Here is an 18,515-nt window from a genome sequence, read left to right as displayed (position 1 = left end):
TTTCATTAGGAGAAGACCTGGAATTTAAACCCCACTAGTCTGAAGGGCCTAGCTAACAAATAACAAAGCCCACCACAGCCCGTAGATTAGAGATTTCATCATTAGCTCTTCTCTCCCTCTTTCTTGCCTCCCCTCTTCTCCTTCTAGTGGCTGGATGAAAACATTTTTCAGGATTTGAATCATTTCCTTCTTTCTCCCTGAAATTATGGCCCACATGAGATTTTACTGCTTGAAACAGAAGACTCTGCACATCCAATTAATGACCAGATGCATTCATGTCTAGCACAAAAATTCAGCTTGAGCTGTCATCCCAGCCAGTTGGCAGCTTGGGTTGAAGTTGCTGGATTCATTTAACCCAGGACAAATTATCTTACCTACAGGGACAGGGGTAAATGCCCAGGCAAATCCTATCTCAAGATGTGGTTTGACCCATCTAGAAGCCTTCCTTTCTGCCCTCAAGCTGTCCATTTCTGCAGATTCTCTTTCTGGAAGTCTTCCCAACAAATCTAATACTCAGATCTCTGTTTCTCTGGACAATTACTGCCTTAATGGCCAGGTCTGGGTGCTTTAGGGGCATTCCATAGCCAAGTTTCCAAGGAGTTCACATATTTTCATGCTTGAATCTTGTTGACCAGTCCATAGTCTCTACCGTGGCTTTTTGGTTTTCTCTCACAAGGCTTTGCCCAGAGCCAGGCACTTAAGAAACAAAGAAACCTCAGATGATTTACTGATTGATTCCTATTAAGGCCCAAGATACTCCTGAATGCTCTTTTAAAAAATATATTTTTTGTAGTTGTGGATGGACAGCATGCCTTTATTTTATTTGTTTATTTTTATGAGGTGCTAAGGCTCAAACCCAGTGCCTCACACATGTGAGGCAAGTGCTCTGCCACTGAGCTATAGCCCTAGCCCCAGCCCCTGGATGCTCTTAATTGAAATATTTGAGTGGATGCATAGATCAGATGATCAATTAATTAATCTTGCAGAGTGACTTTTCATTGATTTATTTTTACAGTCCTGGAGAAGTTGTAAGGTTTAATTTTGGACAGTCTTCCTACTTTTATCCCCAGAAAAATGACTTTTTTTGCTCCCAAACATACTAAACAATATGCTATAGTTTCAATATTACAGTTTCAGACAAAAGATGCATGCACTAACTTCCCTAGCACAGTGGTTTTTTTTCTGCAAATACTTAATGGAACAATTTTGAGTTTCATGTCAGTGTAGATGAATATTTTGCTTTGTATATGTGTGCCATGTGTTTGGGAAGAAGAGTAGCATCTTTTACGTCAGCCTGTGGTTTAGTAAACTTTTCCTGTAAAGGGCCAGAGGGTAAATATTCTAAAGTTGGCAGGCCAGAGTGTCTCTGTGACAAAACTACCTAACTTTGCCTTTATAGCACAAATGCAGTCATATACAATCTATAAATGAATGGGCATGACTTTGTTCCAATAAAACTTTATTTATAAAAACAGGAGGTGGGCCATTTGCAGCTCCCTGCTTTAGTTTTCCATGAACATTCATTATTTCTCTGTGTTTTTAACTTCTTTATTTCGCCCTGAAGTTCTTTTTTTTCCTGTGCTACTTTATTGTTAAATGCAGTTTATTTTAGTGCAAGATAATTACCACCTTCCAAAAGGTTGAAACATTAATGCAGAAAATGGCACAGAATGAAGAATTCACTTTATAATGAATGATTCACCCACATCCCTTTCCTCTATCATTCCTACCCACTCTCAAGTTTTTCTTTATTTCTTTGGTGAGTAAAGGAAACCTTCATTACATTACATTATATGAACAAACTATTTTTAACATCTTGAAAGTTGTTTGTTATTTCAATAGACTTGTTTTCATTGTTCAACTAATATATTTTTCTATGCATGTCTTAATTTAGAATAAATGCATCATAGATTTTCTATTAAAATTACTGAAGTTATTTTTTTTGTTGTTGTTGTTTAATGGCTTTTAACTCAGCAGTTGAATGTTCAGGAATGAATTCCTGTCTGTCAGTGATGGATAGGTACAACTTCAGGGCAAACCTGAAATTGTCCTCAACTCTAGGGAAATCTTGCTGGTCCAAGGTGGTCAACCCATGACCACTGTTCCGTGTCAGTCAAGACCCTGAATGATATGAGGAGATTTGAAGAAGGAAGGAGGGAAGAAGCGTGCCCTGATACTGTGATTGAGTGGCATAGAAAACTTTGTGAAGTTGCAGACACATAGTGTATGGCAATGATCCCATCTCTTAATCTTTCCCTGTCTAGTTTTCCCAGACATGTCACCTAAAGCCCTTCCTTGCTCTTAGTCTCTTCATTTGTAAAACAGAGTTTAAAATGCCTTTGCTATCAAGTATACAGGTTTACCACTAGCTTACTATGTACTATCCCCATGTGAAGTATCATTATCAGCTGAGCATTTAGAAGGAATCTAGAGGCTGTATGCTTTCCACCCCTGCCCTGTCAGGAACAAATGTCTGAAGTTCCTGAAGCTGCTTCATAAGAGCAAGTGTCTAGGGCTAACTTGAATGATTTTCATTTCTTTTATTTCCCCTTTCATTGTGATGGGCCAGGAACTCTTGATGCTGGGGCTGTATTGAATGCAACAGACATGTTCTTTAACCTCAAGGAGCTCATGGTTCAAGATGTATTATGAAGTCAAGTCCAGATACTTTTGGGAGAATCCCATTCTAGGGACAAAAGACCTGTTAGACTGTGTTATTGAATAACAGCCACAAAATAACATTAATAGCCAATGAGCATATAAGAGTAACAGCATATGATGATGTCATAAACTGGACACAGATTTATGATCTTCTGATTTGGGAATAACATGAAATGAACAGAAAATAGGGTAGGATGTGTTATGGAAGAAGTTCTAAAACAAGGGAGAATTCCATGGTGTGGGCTTAAGTCCTGACCAAGCTTAGCCAGATAGGAGTGTGAACAAGTGATCATGTTTTACTGAGCTCATTGGCACCTTCTGAACTCTGGGGAGACTCCCAAAGCCAAATGTACAAGTTTTATTTTCCTGGTTTGGGATGTAGCTGAATCCTTCACCCTGACTCCTACTGCATTATGATCTCCAGCAAAACAGAAACAGGTAAGTGGTAGTTGTGTTATGACTTAATGATATCTATATCATTAGAGAATAACATTTATATAATTTCACTAGAATTGGAGTAGGAGTTGCCCTGCCCCAATAAAGCAAGCAGATTTTGATAATTTAAATCATTTTCATCAAGAAATTAAAGACCCCGTCATTTATCAATCTTCCCAGGGAAGCCAAATACCTTCTAATTCAATCCAGAGAATCTGCTGAAATAAACACTATATGGAAATGCAAAAACATACTAACCAATGACTGCCTCAGGGGAACCAGAGGACAAAATACATGGGTGCAGTTTTCACCAAAACATCCAGGGGGAAAAAAAAACCTTCACTGTATCTTTTGTGGTTGCTAATAAGCTTAATTCATATACTTAACTGTCATTTGTACAATTCTTAGCACCACAAAGAGGAAATGCTCTTTCTTCTTCCTTAAAAAAAGTTCCAGTCCAAACCATCAGCCTCTGTAGGTTGTCTTAATTGCTACTTTGCACTGCACTGGACTATGACTCTGATTTTTGGCACATGCTATCATACACAAAGTTCCTAAAATAAAATGCTCCAGGATATCCTAGGAACTCTTAGAAGGCTTTAAAAAGGGACTCACACACTGAAAGAATATCTTTGATGAGGACAATTCAGGCAAGCAGAATGATTATTGCAGCAGGATTACATGATTAACTGAGATCTTGAAGTAGGTCCGGAGAGTCCTTGTCACCTAACTTATCATGGTTGGGGGGAGGTTGACGAGAATCCAGTTTTGATAAAGACAGTTGTTTTTTTTCCTCCCCAAGTGACTATACATTTAAATAGCTAAAACATCTGTTCAGCAACATAGTAAAACATGTATACTCAGAACGCCTGAGAGAAGAGCCTGCCAAACAACCGGTTGAGAGGGACTTTGCTGAGGGAGAGCACCAAGATAAAGCAACCGCTGTTTGTTTTGTCTAGTCAGGGGGAAAGCCAAGGCAACCAATATTTTGAGTTTCTTTTATTTCATTTGTGAAGGATTATTTGAGAAAGGGTAGCGAGGGAAGGTTTCCTGACGTGAATTTTTTAAGCTGTCCATTAGTAGAAAAGCAAGAGAGCCTTGGATGTCAACGCCTAACAAACTCTTGAGACCAGCTACCAAACCACGAAAAGTGACTTTCTTCCTGAGTGTTCTCTACGGTCTTTCTGATGGAAGCAGAAACGGGGAGCAGCATAGAGGCTAGAAAGGGGGCCAACAGAGGCACTCAAGTCGCCCTGGCTGTGTTTATCGTTGGCACTGTGGTGCTGGGCACGATCCTCTTTCTAGGTAAGTGGAGCACTGGAGGCCAGGGGAACTGGGCACATGCCAAGAACTTTCCTCATGCTTTAAAACCTTGCCATAATACAGGTGTACAGCTGTTTGCTTGTGTTAATAGGCAGTATAGTCTCAGTTTCTATCAAACATGCATATGTAAAAGAAGGCTGTTTTTTCTTGAAAAATTTTTTGTAGTTGTATAGAATGCCTTTATTTTATTTGTTTATTTTTATGTGGTGCTAAAGTTCAAACCCAGGGCCTCACCTGTGCAAGGCAAGCACTCTACCACTGAGCTACAGCCCCAGCCCCAAGAAGGCTATTCTTTTGTAGCAAATGTATAGTCTAGAAGGGAACATGGGTATAAAGTCGTTTGGAGTGACTACGGGATTCTGTTGCACTGAGAAAAGAATATTCATGAATTACATTTTGAAAATTGAGTGTTTATGAATTCATAGTCGTACTTTCATTTATGCTGTGAGGAAAACTTTTTACATGATGATGGAAACCATGCTGGAATTTCTTTTCATTTGACTTTGGTTATATTTGCCTGGGCGAATCACAAAACTTAATTCACAAAATACAAATCAGTCCTTTCAATGCACCTTTAATGGGATTCTTCAAGTCCTTTCTAATCAAGTGACTTGATGGGATGAAATGTAAACTCAGCCTTTCTAATAGATTTAAAAATTAACATGAAGGAAAACAGAAGTTTTCTTCCAAGATTTGAAAGGTATTGTGTGATTCAATTATTTTAATGACTCATGGTGAGAATGATGTGCCCAGAGAGTCTATGAGATGATCCAAGTGTATCCCTATGACAAAGAGTCAGACATCTTGGTAAGGGGTGAGGGATGTCCTAAAATTTTAGGCTTTTGGGACCTTTGGCTATTACCATTTTTTCTCAAACAGCCCATAATATTTCATTAGCTTGAGAGTTATGAAGGAACAACTCCCATTCTTGGGAGATTCTAGGTACACTTTGAAATGCAGCAAGCCTGGAAGCATTCCTTGGCATATACATGATGAAGGAGACCATGTTTATTTTGGCAGGGGAAAACCAATAATTAAACTTGAAAAGAGTTAGGGTTGTGTGGTTGAGAACTCTGCTAAAATGAGAAAACCATCTTTCCATGTTTTCTGTGGCTGGAGATTTAGGAAATTAGATGAATTTATTGCTTTCTGGTGAAGCTAAATCTCCTGTTCCTGCAACTGAATCTGTGGCTCTTGAAAACTGCTGTGAGATTTCTCAACACTTGGGATTTAGATGAACATCCTCTCCTGAAATTCAAAACTGGGGGAGAAATTCTATGGGCATACCAAGGGACTACACACTAAGTGGGAAGTGTCTACTACAAGGTTAGGTTTGCAAACACTTCCAGACATCAAAATCCAAATGATTATCATGTGTGTAAAAATATGTACTCTTTTAAATGTTACCACTGCTTGAAACTTTTTCCAAACTCTACTTTTGTGATTATTACATTCGGAGGCTGTGGCATATTAATTGGAAGATTCTCCATGGCAGCAAGTCTTTGTCCTTTGAGAGAAAGTGATTATTTGGCATCATTTTTAGATGATGTTTTTGGAGCAAAGTAAAATCACCAAGTCAGTCAATGCTATTATGGACAAGGAGGCCTGTATAAAATAGAAGATAACTATCCAATATGCCCAGCAACCCAGCTCTCACCTCTAGTGTCGAGGAGAGGCTCTAATGGTGTTGGAGAATAACTGCAAACTAATGGTGTAGCCTCAATACACTCATTGCTCAAAGTGTGGTCCCTGGACCAGCAGCATTAGCATCACTTGGAAGCCAAGCTCCACTCCAGATCTACTGATTCACAGTCTGCATTGTCACAAGACCCCAGGGGATTTCTTTTCAAATGCAAGTTTGAGAAGCATTGCTTCAGGATACCACTTCCATTTGGGCACATAAATTCAGGGGCCCTTATGTTTTGTTAAACATTTCAGCACTATGACAGACTCACCCTCTTCGTCCCACGTTTTTTTTTCAGTGCCTGTCTCTCAGGCTCTGCTACCCATCTCCACCCTGCATCTAGCAAAATCCTTTCTGAAAATCTCTAGGGACCTTCCAGGCAATGCTCTTCTTGACAATATGCTTCACAGTACTTCCCAGTTAACTTTGCAGTGTATTTTTCTGTCTGTCCAAGTTCAGTCACATGCGTGCATTTTCAGAACCCTTCCTTACCTCTTCTTTGTCTTTGAGGCTCTGGGATAATCTCTCTTCTAAACCTTTATGCTTCTATAGTAAGTGATTGCTGGTGGCCTTAGGGTGGTTTCAGAAAAGTGAAAGCACTAGAAATTAAAACATCAGGTATAACTAACTATACACCTTTAGCCAGTTTTTAATTTTATTTTTTAATATATATTTTTAAATTGTCAACCGACCTTTATTTTATCTATTTATAGGCGGTGCTGAAAATCAAACCCAGTGCTTCACACATGTGATGCAAGTGCTCTACCACTGAGCCACAAACCCAGCCCTAGCCAGTTTATTTTAAAGTGTTCTTTCTTCTTCCCTTCCCCTTCTCACAGTCTGTTTATCAGATGCAATGATCAGCAAACTTTTTTTTGTCAAGGCCAGATAGTAAATATTTTCAACTTCATGAGCCATACATTCAGTCTTTGTTGCTGTGCTCAGCTCTGTTGATGTAGCTCAAAAATATACATAGACGGGCTGGGGATGTGGCTCAAGCAGTAGTGCACTTGCCTGGCGTGCGTGCGGCCCGGGTTCGATCCTCAGCACCACATACAAACAACGATGTTGTGTCCCCCGATAACTAAAAAATAAATTAAAAAAAAAAAGAAATACTTTAAAAAAATATATACATAGACAATATACACACAAATGAGCACAATTTGGTGCAGTATGATTTGATTTCTGGACACTGAAACTTGAATTTCATATACTTTTCATGCATCATGAATTATTATTATTATTTTGTGTTTTGTCCAATCATTAAAAATGTCAAAAGCATTCATAGAAACAGTAATAGGCAGTGGGTTGGATCTAGCCTGTGGGCCATAGTTGGCTGGCCTCTGCTCTATATCCATTCTCATACTCTTGATCTGTCATACTCTTGATATGTGTGTGACTCCACTGGATTCTGAAGGCATTTCTAATGGTTATAGAGAAATTGAAGTGAGAAACCAAATTGCTATATACGTTTTTTTAAAGCTCCTAACCAGTAAAAAGTAACATTTAAATTTTTTTATATTAAAAATATTAGCTTTATTGTTTATATTTCATTCACTGACACCTTTATCTTACCTGGGCTCATTGATCCTTAAGATCCTTTATTTTCAGGATCTTAAAATAACCCCCCCATGGATATACTGCTCTTGCTTGAGAGCTTAGGTCTGTGTCCCAATTAATTATACTGAAAACCTTTCTTCTACTCTTCCTTAGCAAAAGATAACTGATTTTAGTTCTGCTTGCTTAGAGAGTTTTTGTCAAGAATTAATTTTTATGAAAGAACTAAGTCTTTAACCATTTCATTAGCTTTTTATTAAAAAATGCCAGTATCAAGAAGTTATTGTGTAGGATAATAAAATATTATTTATAATAAAGTTTATTTTTCAATTAGAAGAAATAATACATGCTTAGTAAAAAACATTTGGTAAACTTAACAGAGTAGACTGAGGGAAAAACTACACCCATGGTTTCACCACCCAAGCATATTGGAATATTCCACACCAATCTTTATGCTGTCTATATATATTTTTACCTAACTTTTTTCTTTTAAAGAAATCAAAACACACCTTAATGCTAAGAAAATTCTTTTCTTAAAAATAGGCTTGAGATGTACTGTAGACAGTTTCCTTGAATTTATTATATAACACAGGTAAAAAGGCTGTTAGCAGGATGGCAGCAGAGAAAAGAACAAAGGAAAAACAGACTCCTCTTAGAATGTTGGGTAATAAATAATAAAACTGCCACACTGGCAGGTGATCTTCAGGTCTTCCATTGCTTCCAGAAACATAAGTATTAGTGCCACCAAGTTCTCCGATTCTGCTTCTCTGTTGAGGATGCCATGAAGGGCCTCAGTCCTTGTTCACACCCCTGGTTCATCTCCCCATGGCCTCATCTTCAAACAACTCCTTGTTTCTGCTCACAGAAAACAGCAATAACGAATTCCATATAACTTCCCCAGCAACCGAGGAACATATTTCAAATATTTTTGAAATCCCTAAGTCACATCTGATAATGCCCAGAAAAAGGTTCTGTCTGGAGTTCAAACTTGGTATCCTTCAGTATTTGTGCTGAAATCCATTTGAATAATGTGGCCAGCCAAATGAGGGAAGTAAGGCACTGGTGAAAGCTATTTTAATTGTACAGTTTTTTTTTTTTTTTTTTTTTTAATGTGGTGCTTAGGATCAAGTCCAGGGCCATCCCTGGTTTTGTTTTTTGAGGTAGGGTTGAGGGGAAGAGTGGAAATAGCTGGAATCTTGGTTCTCACAGGTGCATATGTCTAGTAGCTAGGCTGGGCCTGGTGGGAGGAAAGTATGTGGTGCAGGCAGAAAATGACTGTTACCAGATGATTTGAGTTATATGCCCATGGTTTTATTTCTTTTCTCCCTCTTTATGGATGGTTTAGATCCCAAACTCTAAATGCCACATATGCTAATTTTCTCCTTCCACTCTGGAGTTGCTTACAATGGCATAGTTTAAAAGTTTCAATTTTTCCATCTCTAAGATGGAGATGTCGTTATAAATATAAAGAGTGAAAGTGTGAGACAAACTACAGATAATTGGAGATAGAAGGCACTTTAAAGATCATCTAACACTGGCTCTCACATTAGCATCACCTGCAAGGCTTGATGAAACACAGATGGCCAGCTGGGGAAGGAGCTCAGTGCTAGAGTGCCTTCTTAGCACGTACTGAGGCCCAGGCTTCAATCTCCAGCACCCAAACCAACCCTGCCAAAACAAAACAAAGGAAAACAAAACCAAACCCCACAGATAGAGTCAGAAAGTCTGGAGTGGGGCTGAAAATGTGCACCTCTTACAAGCTCCCAGGTACTTCTGCTGCTCTGGGGAGCAGCCAGACTCTCAGTCTGTTCATACTCACTCACCCACTTGATTTACATATGACAAAAACTGAATTTCAGAGCAACTGAGAATCTTACCAAGGCTACTTAGGTAGCGAACAGCGTGGTTCTGAGGGGTTGAGCCAATGAGGTTTTGAATACCATGTCAATACCGAGAAGAATGAACTGATATTAAATGTTTTGCATATGTGCCAGATGGTGGTTTACCTGATGGTGGTCTGCTACAAGTCTGTCATTTATTTTGGTCTGTTTTTTCAGTGAGTCAAGGTCTCTTAAATTTCCAAGCTAAACAGGAGTACTGCCTGAAGCCAGAGTGCATCGAAGCCGGTAAGTTCCATTTTCCACCCTGTGTCAAGTTATAATTATGGTACCTTGGGGAGTAGATGAGAAAACAGGTGGTATTTTTAGTATTCTGTTTGCTTGAGGTTTACCAAATACGAAATGCAATTTTGAAGAAATTTTAAGTTTACTTTCAAGTTTTGGTGTGAAATAGTGGAGTTTGGGTTTCCTGTTTTCTTTTTCCTTGCAATAATCAAGCAGTGTGATACTCCAAGCCTTGTGATAAGGAACTCAGGAAGGGGCTTGGAAAGTTGCAGGGCCTCTCTTAAGACCAGCAGGCGGAGACCATAGGCGTTCTATGGCTCAGCTGGCTGAAGATTCCTGTTTATCATAAGCAATCTTTGTGTATCTTCTGGTCAGAGGCTCTAACCTGTCTGCCTCTAAGCAGGGGTCCTTTGTAAATCCATGCTTCCATTGTTGCCGGGAGTCCCTTTGGGTTCTTCTACTCCATGTTACAAGTCAAACTTCTCTTGAGAACTTTTTACCACATTGACCCAAAGTGAAACTTTGTGCTTAAAGTTGCCTTAGCAATTAGCTTCTGCCCTCCCCCACAAATCAGTGTGAGGACCTTGCAGGAGCTGGATTCCAGCCCCTACCTCCATTCTTTAAGTGGGCAGGGCCCCATGGCATTTTCCAAAGGGAAAGTCATAGCGTAGAGATCACATTAAGCATTTAGTCTATTCCACTTGACCTTAAAAGATAAGATTAACACATGAATTCACCAAATATTTCTTCAAGCCAGGCACTGAGTTATGTTTTGGGAATATATCAATGAACCAGACAATCAAAGACATGTGAGGCAATCGATGCACAGGAAAAATATCAGCTAGTAGTATATGCAGAAAATTAAAATATTTAAACAGAATAATGTGATAAAGTGACAGGATGGCTAGATTGAAAAGTCTGAGGACGTGAAGGGGACCCTGAACAATGAGAAATGAATTAATTTGTGAAGATTGAGGCAAGGGCTTTCCAAATGGGGCAAAGGTCCCATGGAAAAATGAGCTTGTGTGGCTTGAGGGTCAGGCAGAATTTGCTGGGTAAGGGGCACCATGCAGGAAAAGGGAGTGAATGGGCAGACTAGCTGCCATGAGTTTAGATTTTTCTTAAGTATACACAAGAACCTCTGATGGGTTTTGAGAAGAAAGAGTACACCTTACGAGCCTTTTAAAAGATCTTTTTTGGTGGAGAACTAGATTCAGGGAAATCTTTCTGTGTGGAGAAGTCAAGTAGGGAAGCAAGAATGGGGGAAGGTTGTGGGCACAGCAGGACAGGCCTGTAATTCCAGGTACTTGGGAGACTGAGGCAGGAAGATTGCAAGTTTGAGGCCAGCCTCAGCAATTTAGCAAGATCCTATTTCAAATTAAAAAGGGCCATGGGTACAGCTCAGTGGTGGAGTACTTTTCTAGCATGTAGAAGACTCTGGGTTCAATTCTCAGTCTAGCAGTAGGGGACAGGAATCGAGGGTCACTCAGAGATGAAGTTGTTTCAGTGGAGCAGGTGAGAATTCAAGAAATTGAGAATGCAGAAGGCTTAGGAATAGAAAGCTTGCAGAAGGATGCTGAAGGATTTGATATGGGCTTTGAGAAAAAGAGACTCGGCGTGATGCTTAGATGTTGATTGGTGGCATAAATTGAGATGGGAAAGGCTTAGGTGAAAGGGCTTATAAACTATGAGAACTTAGACAAAGGTCATGAATTAGGTTATTATGTTATTGAAGGGTTTCTTGTCCCATTATTTTTTAAAAAAATATTGGTTCTTTTTGGTTATATATGACAGTAGAACCCATTTTGACATAATTATAAAAGCATGGAATATATTTTATTCTAATTCAGTCCCTAGTACCTGTCCTTCCCCTCCCTTTTCCCCACTCCCTGTTTCCTTCCCTCTACTGATCTTTCTGCCATTTACCCATAGTTACTTTTTAAAATTAATTTCTTGTCCCATTTAAGTGATCAATACACATTTTTAACCAGGCAACATGTTGGGTGACTTACATACCCCATCTCATAAAACCTCCAGAAGAACACTATGAACTTAGTACCCTTGCAAGTCCCACAGACAGATAAAGGAATGTAGGCTTCTAGAGGCTAATTAACTTTCCCAAGGTCCTATCCTGAGCCAATGGCAGAGTTTGGCTTTACCTCCATGTCTGGATCCTTTCCATCTTTTCCTTGGTGCTCTGGTAGCATGCCAAGTAACTCTGTGTTTCTGATCCCCCTAGTCCTTCATCCCCACCCTGCCACCCACTAGACTTCCTAGAGTCTAGCGACTAAACTATTTCAGCTTCTTGATATCATCCCTCAAAGGGTGATTCTTTTTCTTCTGGAATGATGTGGGAATTTCCAGCTTGAGCAGTTGACCTGGGGTCTTCTCCAGTGGAGAGAGGATGTCATAGAGTAGGGTGAGGGAATAGGTGGCACAGAGAACAGGTTTAAAATTTCATCATCTGGTACTTTTGATGTGGTTAGGGTTCTTGTGGCTGGGAGAATTTGAAATTTATAAAACTCAGAATCTTCAATTTGAGTTTAGACAACTTTTGGTATGGAAGGTCACTTACTGCATAAATTTTGCTTATTACAAATCATAACAATGCCAGAGTTAAACCTAAAGACTGCTTTCTGATAATGTTGCTTTCTGCCATCTAGTATGTTTTTCCTGTTTTTAATTTTTGTTTTGTCAAATGGCTTTCTAATGTTTAAAAATATTGGTTTTGCTGTTTCAGTTGTGAAAGGGTCACAAAAAATACAGTCCTCTTTGATGGGACATGAGCTTCATTTTGCCCAGGGGTCTGTAGAACAGCTCGAATAGATATGGTAGGAGAATTGTATAAGCCAGGATCTACACAAGAGCTGGTATGAAGATGAGGGTATATGGGCACAAATCCACATAATAAAAGTTCAGGAGAGGATGTTTTTGATCACCTTCTGTTCCACTTCTGAACACATGCCAACCATTTCTGAGATTCAGCCTCTCTGTAACTTTTCTTTCCTCTCTTCTTGTTCACTTCTTCTGATCCCTCTTTCAAAATGAGAGCTGTAGAAAGAATATAAAGAAACAAGGAAAGGTCATGCTAATGATAGTGGATAAAGGTGGACAAGCCTTTCACTTGTGTTTGAAGCCTGTTATGGTCACATACAAGCCACGTGATCCTGGGCTAAATATTTAACCTCCTTAAGTGGCAGTTTTACCATCTATGAAATGAGGATAACAGGTTTTAACTTATCATACTAGTTGTGAGAATAAAACAAAATAATAATGGTACTAGTAATCCAGGTCCACAATGTGCAATCCCAGAAAGTATTGCAATTCCCAGGTGGCCAGAGCAAATGTGACCTCAATTCCTATGATGGATAAACTGGATCTTAACTCATGTGAGGTCATTTAGACTTTATCGATCCTACTTAGGAGAACATAAGTAGTATTTCTATGTTCCCCATAGAAATATTAAGTGCTTGCTTTAGGGGTCCACTCCAGACATTTCTGAGTTATGATATCATATGTGGTTATACACTATTTCTTTTTCAAAATCTGAAAAATCTGTGAGCTCTGAAAATCTAACTTCAGAGTTCCAGATAAGTGTTTATGGAATTATAATAGCAAATGTTTACATGTATGCTTCCCATATTTAGCTAAATATATACATATAAGAGGATGCTCAGTTAAGTTGAATTGCAGATATATAGTGTTGACAATGTTTTTGTATAAATATGTCCGACATAATATTTTATATATACTTATTCTAATAATCAATTATTATTCTAAAAGTAGTTTTTTATCTGAAATTCAAATTTTACTGGGCACCTTATATTTTATCTGCTGATCATAGTTATATGGCAATGTGCCTGACACTGTTATAAGCAATTTACATATACTTACTCATTTAATTAGCATGGTGATCCTATATGTTGTTGTTATTATTATTATCCTCATTTTACAGATGAGGAAATTAAGATACATGAAGGTTAAGTAATCTTCCCAGGTTGTACAGCTATTGCACACTGTTGCTGTTCCTCTGACCCACGTAGTCTGACTCCAGAGTTTATGATGATGCTATATTGCTTGGAAGGGGCTTAGCATATAGTTCCTGGCATAGCAGAAATACTTAATGTTAGTGATTTTATTATTTTATATAAATAATGAGGTTGAGGCCCTTAATAAGACTCTCCCCTGAGCCCTGACTAAACCTAAAAACTCATATTGGTATATGGCAAGATGCCTCCATCTGTACTCCATAAACTAGCTGGAGACTGCCTACCAATTAACCTCATCTGCAATGACTTGAGAGAATACACAGCCTGAGCTTTCACAGGTTTCCTTCATCATCATATTTCTTTTATTAAAACAAGATTCTCTGGGTTTTTTCTATGGAGCTGAGTAGGGGGAAAGGAGTTTGGTGTCTTGACAAGTATGGTCCCTTGTGATTTGAAGTCACAGTTCTCCTGCAGAAAGCACAGCCTTGTGCCCAGCTATGAATCGTGAATGATGAATTGCAAGGCAGAGGGAAGAGTTTTCTCACTCACAGGGCTCCTTTCCAAATTCATGCAAGTGATGTATTCCCCTACTTTAGTATCAGGACCGAGGTCAGAGCTGACCTTGCAGTTTTTGTAGGTACCTGCTAGCAAACTGAGGAGATGGAGAGGATGTATTTGAGGGTTGGGGGAAGGGAAGTTTGGGAAGGAAGCCAGAAAACAGTGAGCTTATGTGAATAAAAATTCATGTGAGGACTCCCCTGTGTGACTGTAAATATTGTGTGGGACTGAGACTTGTGTGAACCGTATCCCTGAGGTGTCACATTGCAGATTCATTCTGGGGCTGCACAGACTATAAATATAAAATGGAAGGAAGACTTTGTATGTCCTAGCATGGTTGCATATTAAATGGTAATGATAAAACAGTAGCAGTAAGCATACATGTAATTAAATACAACTGAGTTCATTCTGAAAAACAAAAATATTAAGTCAATTTAAAATCTGTTGAACTGGTAAATCAAGTTTTTGCTGGTTGTTTATTTTGGGAGGGGGGTTGAAAGCAGCAGGGATTTTGAAGTCCTCTAGAAATTAGGATGTTTGTTGATTATTCACTTCAATGAGGACAAAGGCTGTTTGAAATTTTCATAGTGTAGTATAGAGAAATATCTAGCTTTATTTTTTTAAACTTTTTTTAGTTGTAGATGGACATAATATCTTTATTTATTTATGCAGATTGTACTTTTTGTTAAAAATTTTTAGTTGTAGATGGACAAAATACCCTTATTTATTTATTTTTTAAAAGCTCAAGTTTTTTTTAAACATTTTTTTTTAGTTGTAGACAGACACACATTATTTAATTTATTTATTTTTGTGTGGGCTGGGGATGTGGCTCAAGCGGTAGCGCGCTCGCCTGGTATGCGTGCGACCTGGGTTCGATCCTCAGCACCACATACCAACAAAGATGTTGTGTCTGTCGAGAACTGAAAAATAAATATTAAAAAAAAAAGATCTATTTATTTTTGTGTGGTGCTGAGGATTGAACCCAGGGCTTCACATGTGCAAGGCAAGCCCTCTACCACTGAGCCACATCTCCAACCTGATATTTATTTATTTTTATGTGGTGCTGAGGATGGAACCCAGTGCTTCACAAGTGTGAGGCAAGCCCTCTACCACTGAGTCACAACCCCAGCCCTGCATATTATACTTTTGGGGGCAGTTCATTCTCATCTAGCTGAAAAGTCATCAGATTTTCATTACTTCAAAGAGAAATATATTCTGGCATTAATTAAGGTATGAAAATCGCCCAGAATGTCTTTCTTCCAATGTTATTAAAATATTGGCTGCTGTTTTTTTTAATCAGTTGGTGCATATCTTTGTGCCAGAGTGGTAGCCAGCAATTGTATGGCAGTTGGAAGAGAATTGGAGGTCAATATTAGAAAATTTAGAACCTTTTCATTTTGTGATAGAAGATTTTCTTTCAAAACTTATGGATACATATTTATGTAAAAATTTCCTATCTATGAACTATGGTCAACATATAATTGTGTTTGGGCTTATAAAAAAGGAAAAACAGGGTAGATTAGTGTATTGTATCTTTCTGTTAACTCATATGAATACTCAATTCTACCCCATACCTGGGCCCCTTATTTAGAATACTTCATTTTGGTCCTTCTGTGGCCATTCCTCTCCCCCAGCCCAGTCAAGGTGCCTGTGGGGCCAAGTCTGCAGCTCTCTCCTACACCCCAGAATTGCCTGCCAAATGGCCCCAAGTTTCCTTTCAGGGCCTGTGTGGGTCTCTTTCAGGGCTCCCTTCCTCTGAGACCTACACTGGATATCAAGGGGCTGAAGAATTCATACTGGCCTTCCTGGTTTTTATGAAGGAATGTTGCAAGTATGTGTTTAAAATATGTAGGTAGGGGCTTGGGTTGTGGCTCAGTGGCAGGGCACTTGCCTAGCATATGTGAGGCACTAGGTTCGATCCTCAGCACCATATATAAATAAATAAAAAATGAAGGTACATCAGCAACTAAAAATATTTTTTAAAAAATATGTAGGTAGGGGCTGGGGATGTGGCTCAAGTGGTAGCGCGCTTGCCTGGCATGCGTGCGGCCCGGGTTCGATCCTCAGCACCACATACAAACAACGATGTTGTGTCTGCCGAGAAATGGAAAATAAATATTAAAAAATTAAAAAAAAATATGTAGGTAGATGACATGTGGGTCTCTGTTTCAGTTACCCTTTGCTGTGGAGCAAACCACCTCAAACTTTGGAGGCCTGAGACAAGAATGATTTAATATTTCTCATGGGTCTCTGGGTTTGGTAGATGGTTCTGGTATTTCATAGGCTCTGGGGGTTCACTTAGGCTGGAAGGTCCCTGATGGCCTTTGTCACATGTATGGCAGCTGGTGTTGGCTTGGTTCTTCTCTGTGTGGCCTCTTGGTCTACAGGAGACTTCTTCAAAGGATAGCCTCAAGGCTCCATTTGAAAGGGAGTGTTTGAAAAGTGCAAGACCTTTTAAGGCCTAGCTTTGAAACTCACAAAAAGTAATTTATGCCAATTGTTTGCCAAAGCCAGTGGTAAAACCAGCCCAGATTCAAAGCAGGGGAAATAGACTCTATTGCTTCATGGTAAGAGTAACAAGGTGGCTTTGCAGAAAGACATGTGGAATGGAAGAAAGTATTATACTTATCTTTGCAAACAGTCTACTACATACTCCATATGTATTCTTGTCTGACACCCCACAGATATTAGGAATAATCCTGCAAGACCAATAACATACAATGGAACTTTTACCTACTCACTCTGAATGTGGTCATTTCATATAGTGATGTTGATCCAGAGAGTCATGTGAGGAGGAACATAGAGCCAAGGCTTGGGAACTGGTTGATATGAAATTGTTGTTTAATTTGGAAAAGAACAGTACACAATGTTCAGTGCTTGTCATTAATCCTGTGATTTTCTTTTTAAATAGCTGCTGCCATCTTGAGTAAAGTAAATCTGTCTGTGGACCCTTGTGATAATTTCTTCCGGTTTGCTTGCGATGGCTGGATAAACAATAATCCAATTCCTGAAGATATGCCAAGCTATGGGGTTTATCCTTGGCTGAGACATAATGTTGACCTCAAGTTGAAGGGTGAGTTTCTACTGGAGTTTGGTGATATACAGAGAGCAATATTTGAGAAGAAAAGCATAATTTGGGATTTGAAGCATAACTACTCACTTTTAACTATAGGAAATTCATTTTCAAGAATTTTTAAATGGGAAATTGAAAGTTTGCAGAATTCTAGTCTCTCACATCTCAACATAAGCCTAATGTAGGTTGTTATGTTCATACTTGATAATGCAATAGTAAATTCTACTGCCATAGTAAATTCTAAATAACATTTGATGGAGGCTGTGAGTAAAGGAATAGTTAATGAAACTTATGTTATATCAATGTACTTCTTTGTTGTGTTCAGGGTAAACTTCATTTCTTGCTTATTGTGTCCTGGATTTTCATGGCTTATAAAATGTACTTAACACCTTGTTGTCTTTTGCTATCACTTTTGAGAACTTTGGATGACCTGTGGTTGTCATATTGTTCCTGTTAACTTAGTTGGCTCTAGGGAGACTCACTTTTCTCCCATGGCCTTTTTAGCAATGACAGGCTCACACACACGTACTCACATGTGCTTATATACATTTATTTCATATGTCCTTGTAGAAATGTCTGTTACAGGAGGATATTATGTTTGCATTGGGTCTAATTTTTATGCTAAGCTGTTGGAGAAAGACACCTCCTGAGAGAATTAGGAAGATTTCAAAGCCAGATAAGGTAATTATTATCAGAAGGCAAAAATAGTGTTTGTTTTCTTTTTGACAACTGCAAGTAATGCCATGTAACTAGTGTTCAGTAACACCTACATAGAATTACTGAGAAGTGGTAAGAATTGTAATTTTCTTTGTTTCCCATCTCCATTTTTTCAAGATTTTTAAGTACATAAAAATTAAATATCAATTTATATAAACTTAACACAAAACTATTGGCAGAATGATTAGACACTGCTCAGCAATTGTAAAGAAAATATCATTAAATTTCACAACTATATATAAATCACATGGACTTTTATTTTCTATTAGGAGGCTCAAATTTAATCTGGTAAATTTTGAATGAGAATTTTCAAGAATGTTAGGATTTTCCTCTATCCTAAAAGATGATATTCCTGTATCATAGAGCCATAAATAAGATCTTCAAGAGTGAATTTA

General features: G+C 38.6%; 1 protein-coding gene across 2 annotated transcripts in view; it reads left to right on the top strand.

The window, feature by feature from the left end:
- Positions 1-4,283: 4,283 nt before the first annotated feature.
- Positions 4,284-18,515, top strand: part of Phex (phosphate regulating endopeptidase X-linked) — a 188,755-nt gene continuing 174,523 nt past the window's right edge. For both annotated transcript variants that reach the window (XM_026401375.2, XM_026401376.2), the window contains exons 1-3: positions 4,284-4,401; positions 9,718-9,786; positions 17,242-17,403. In XM_026401375.2, the coding sequence (XP_026257160.1) occupies positions 4,284-4,401; positions 9,718-9,786; positions 17,242-17,403 (349 nt within the window). The remainder of the gene's footprint in view (positions 4,402-9,717; positions 9,787-17,241; positions 17,404-18,515) is intronic.

Source organism: Urocitellus parryii, chromosome X (assembly GCF_045843805.1).
Source record: "Urocitellus parryii isolate mUroPar1 chromosome X, mUroPar1.hap1, whole genome shotgun sequence".
Taxonomy (NCBI): Eukaryota; Metazoa; Chordata; class Mammalia; order Rodentia; family Sciuridae; genus Urocitellus; species Urocitellus parryii.
The sequence above is the reverse complement of the archived record's forward strand: the minus strand, read 5'-3'. Positions and strand labels throughout refer to the sequence as shown.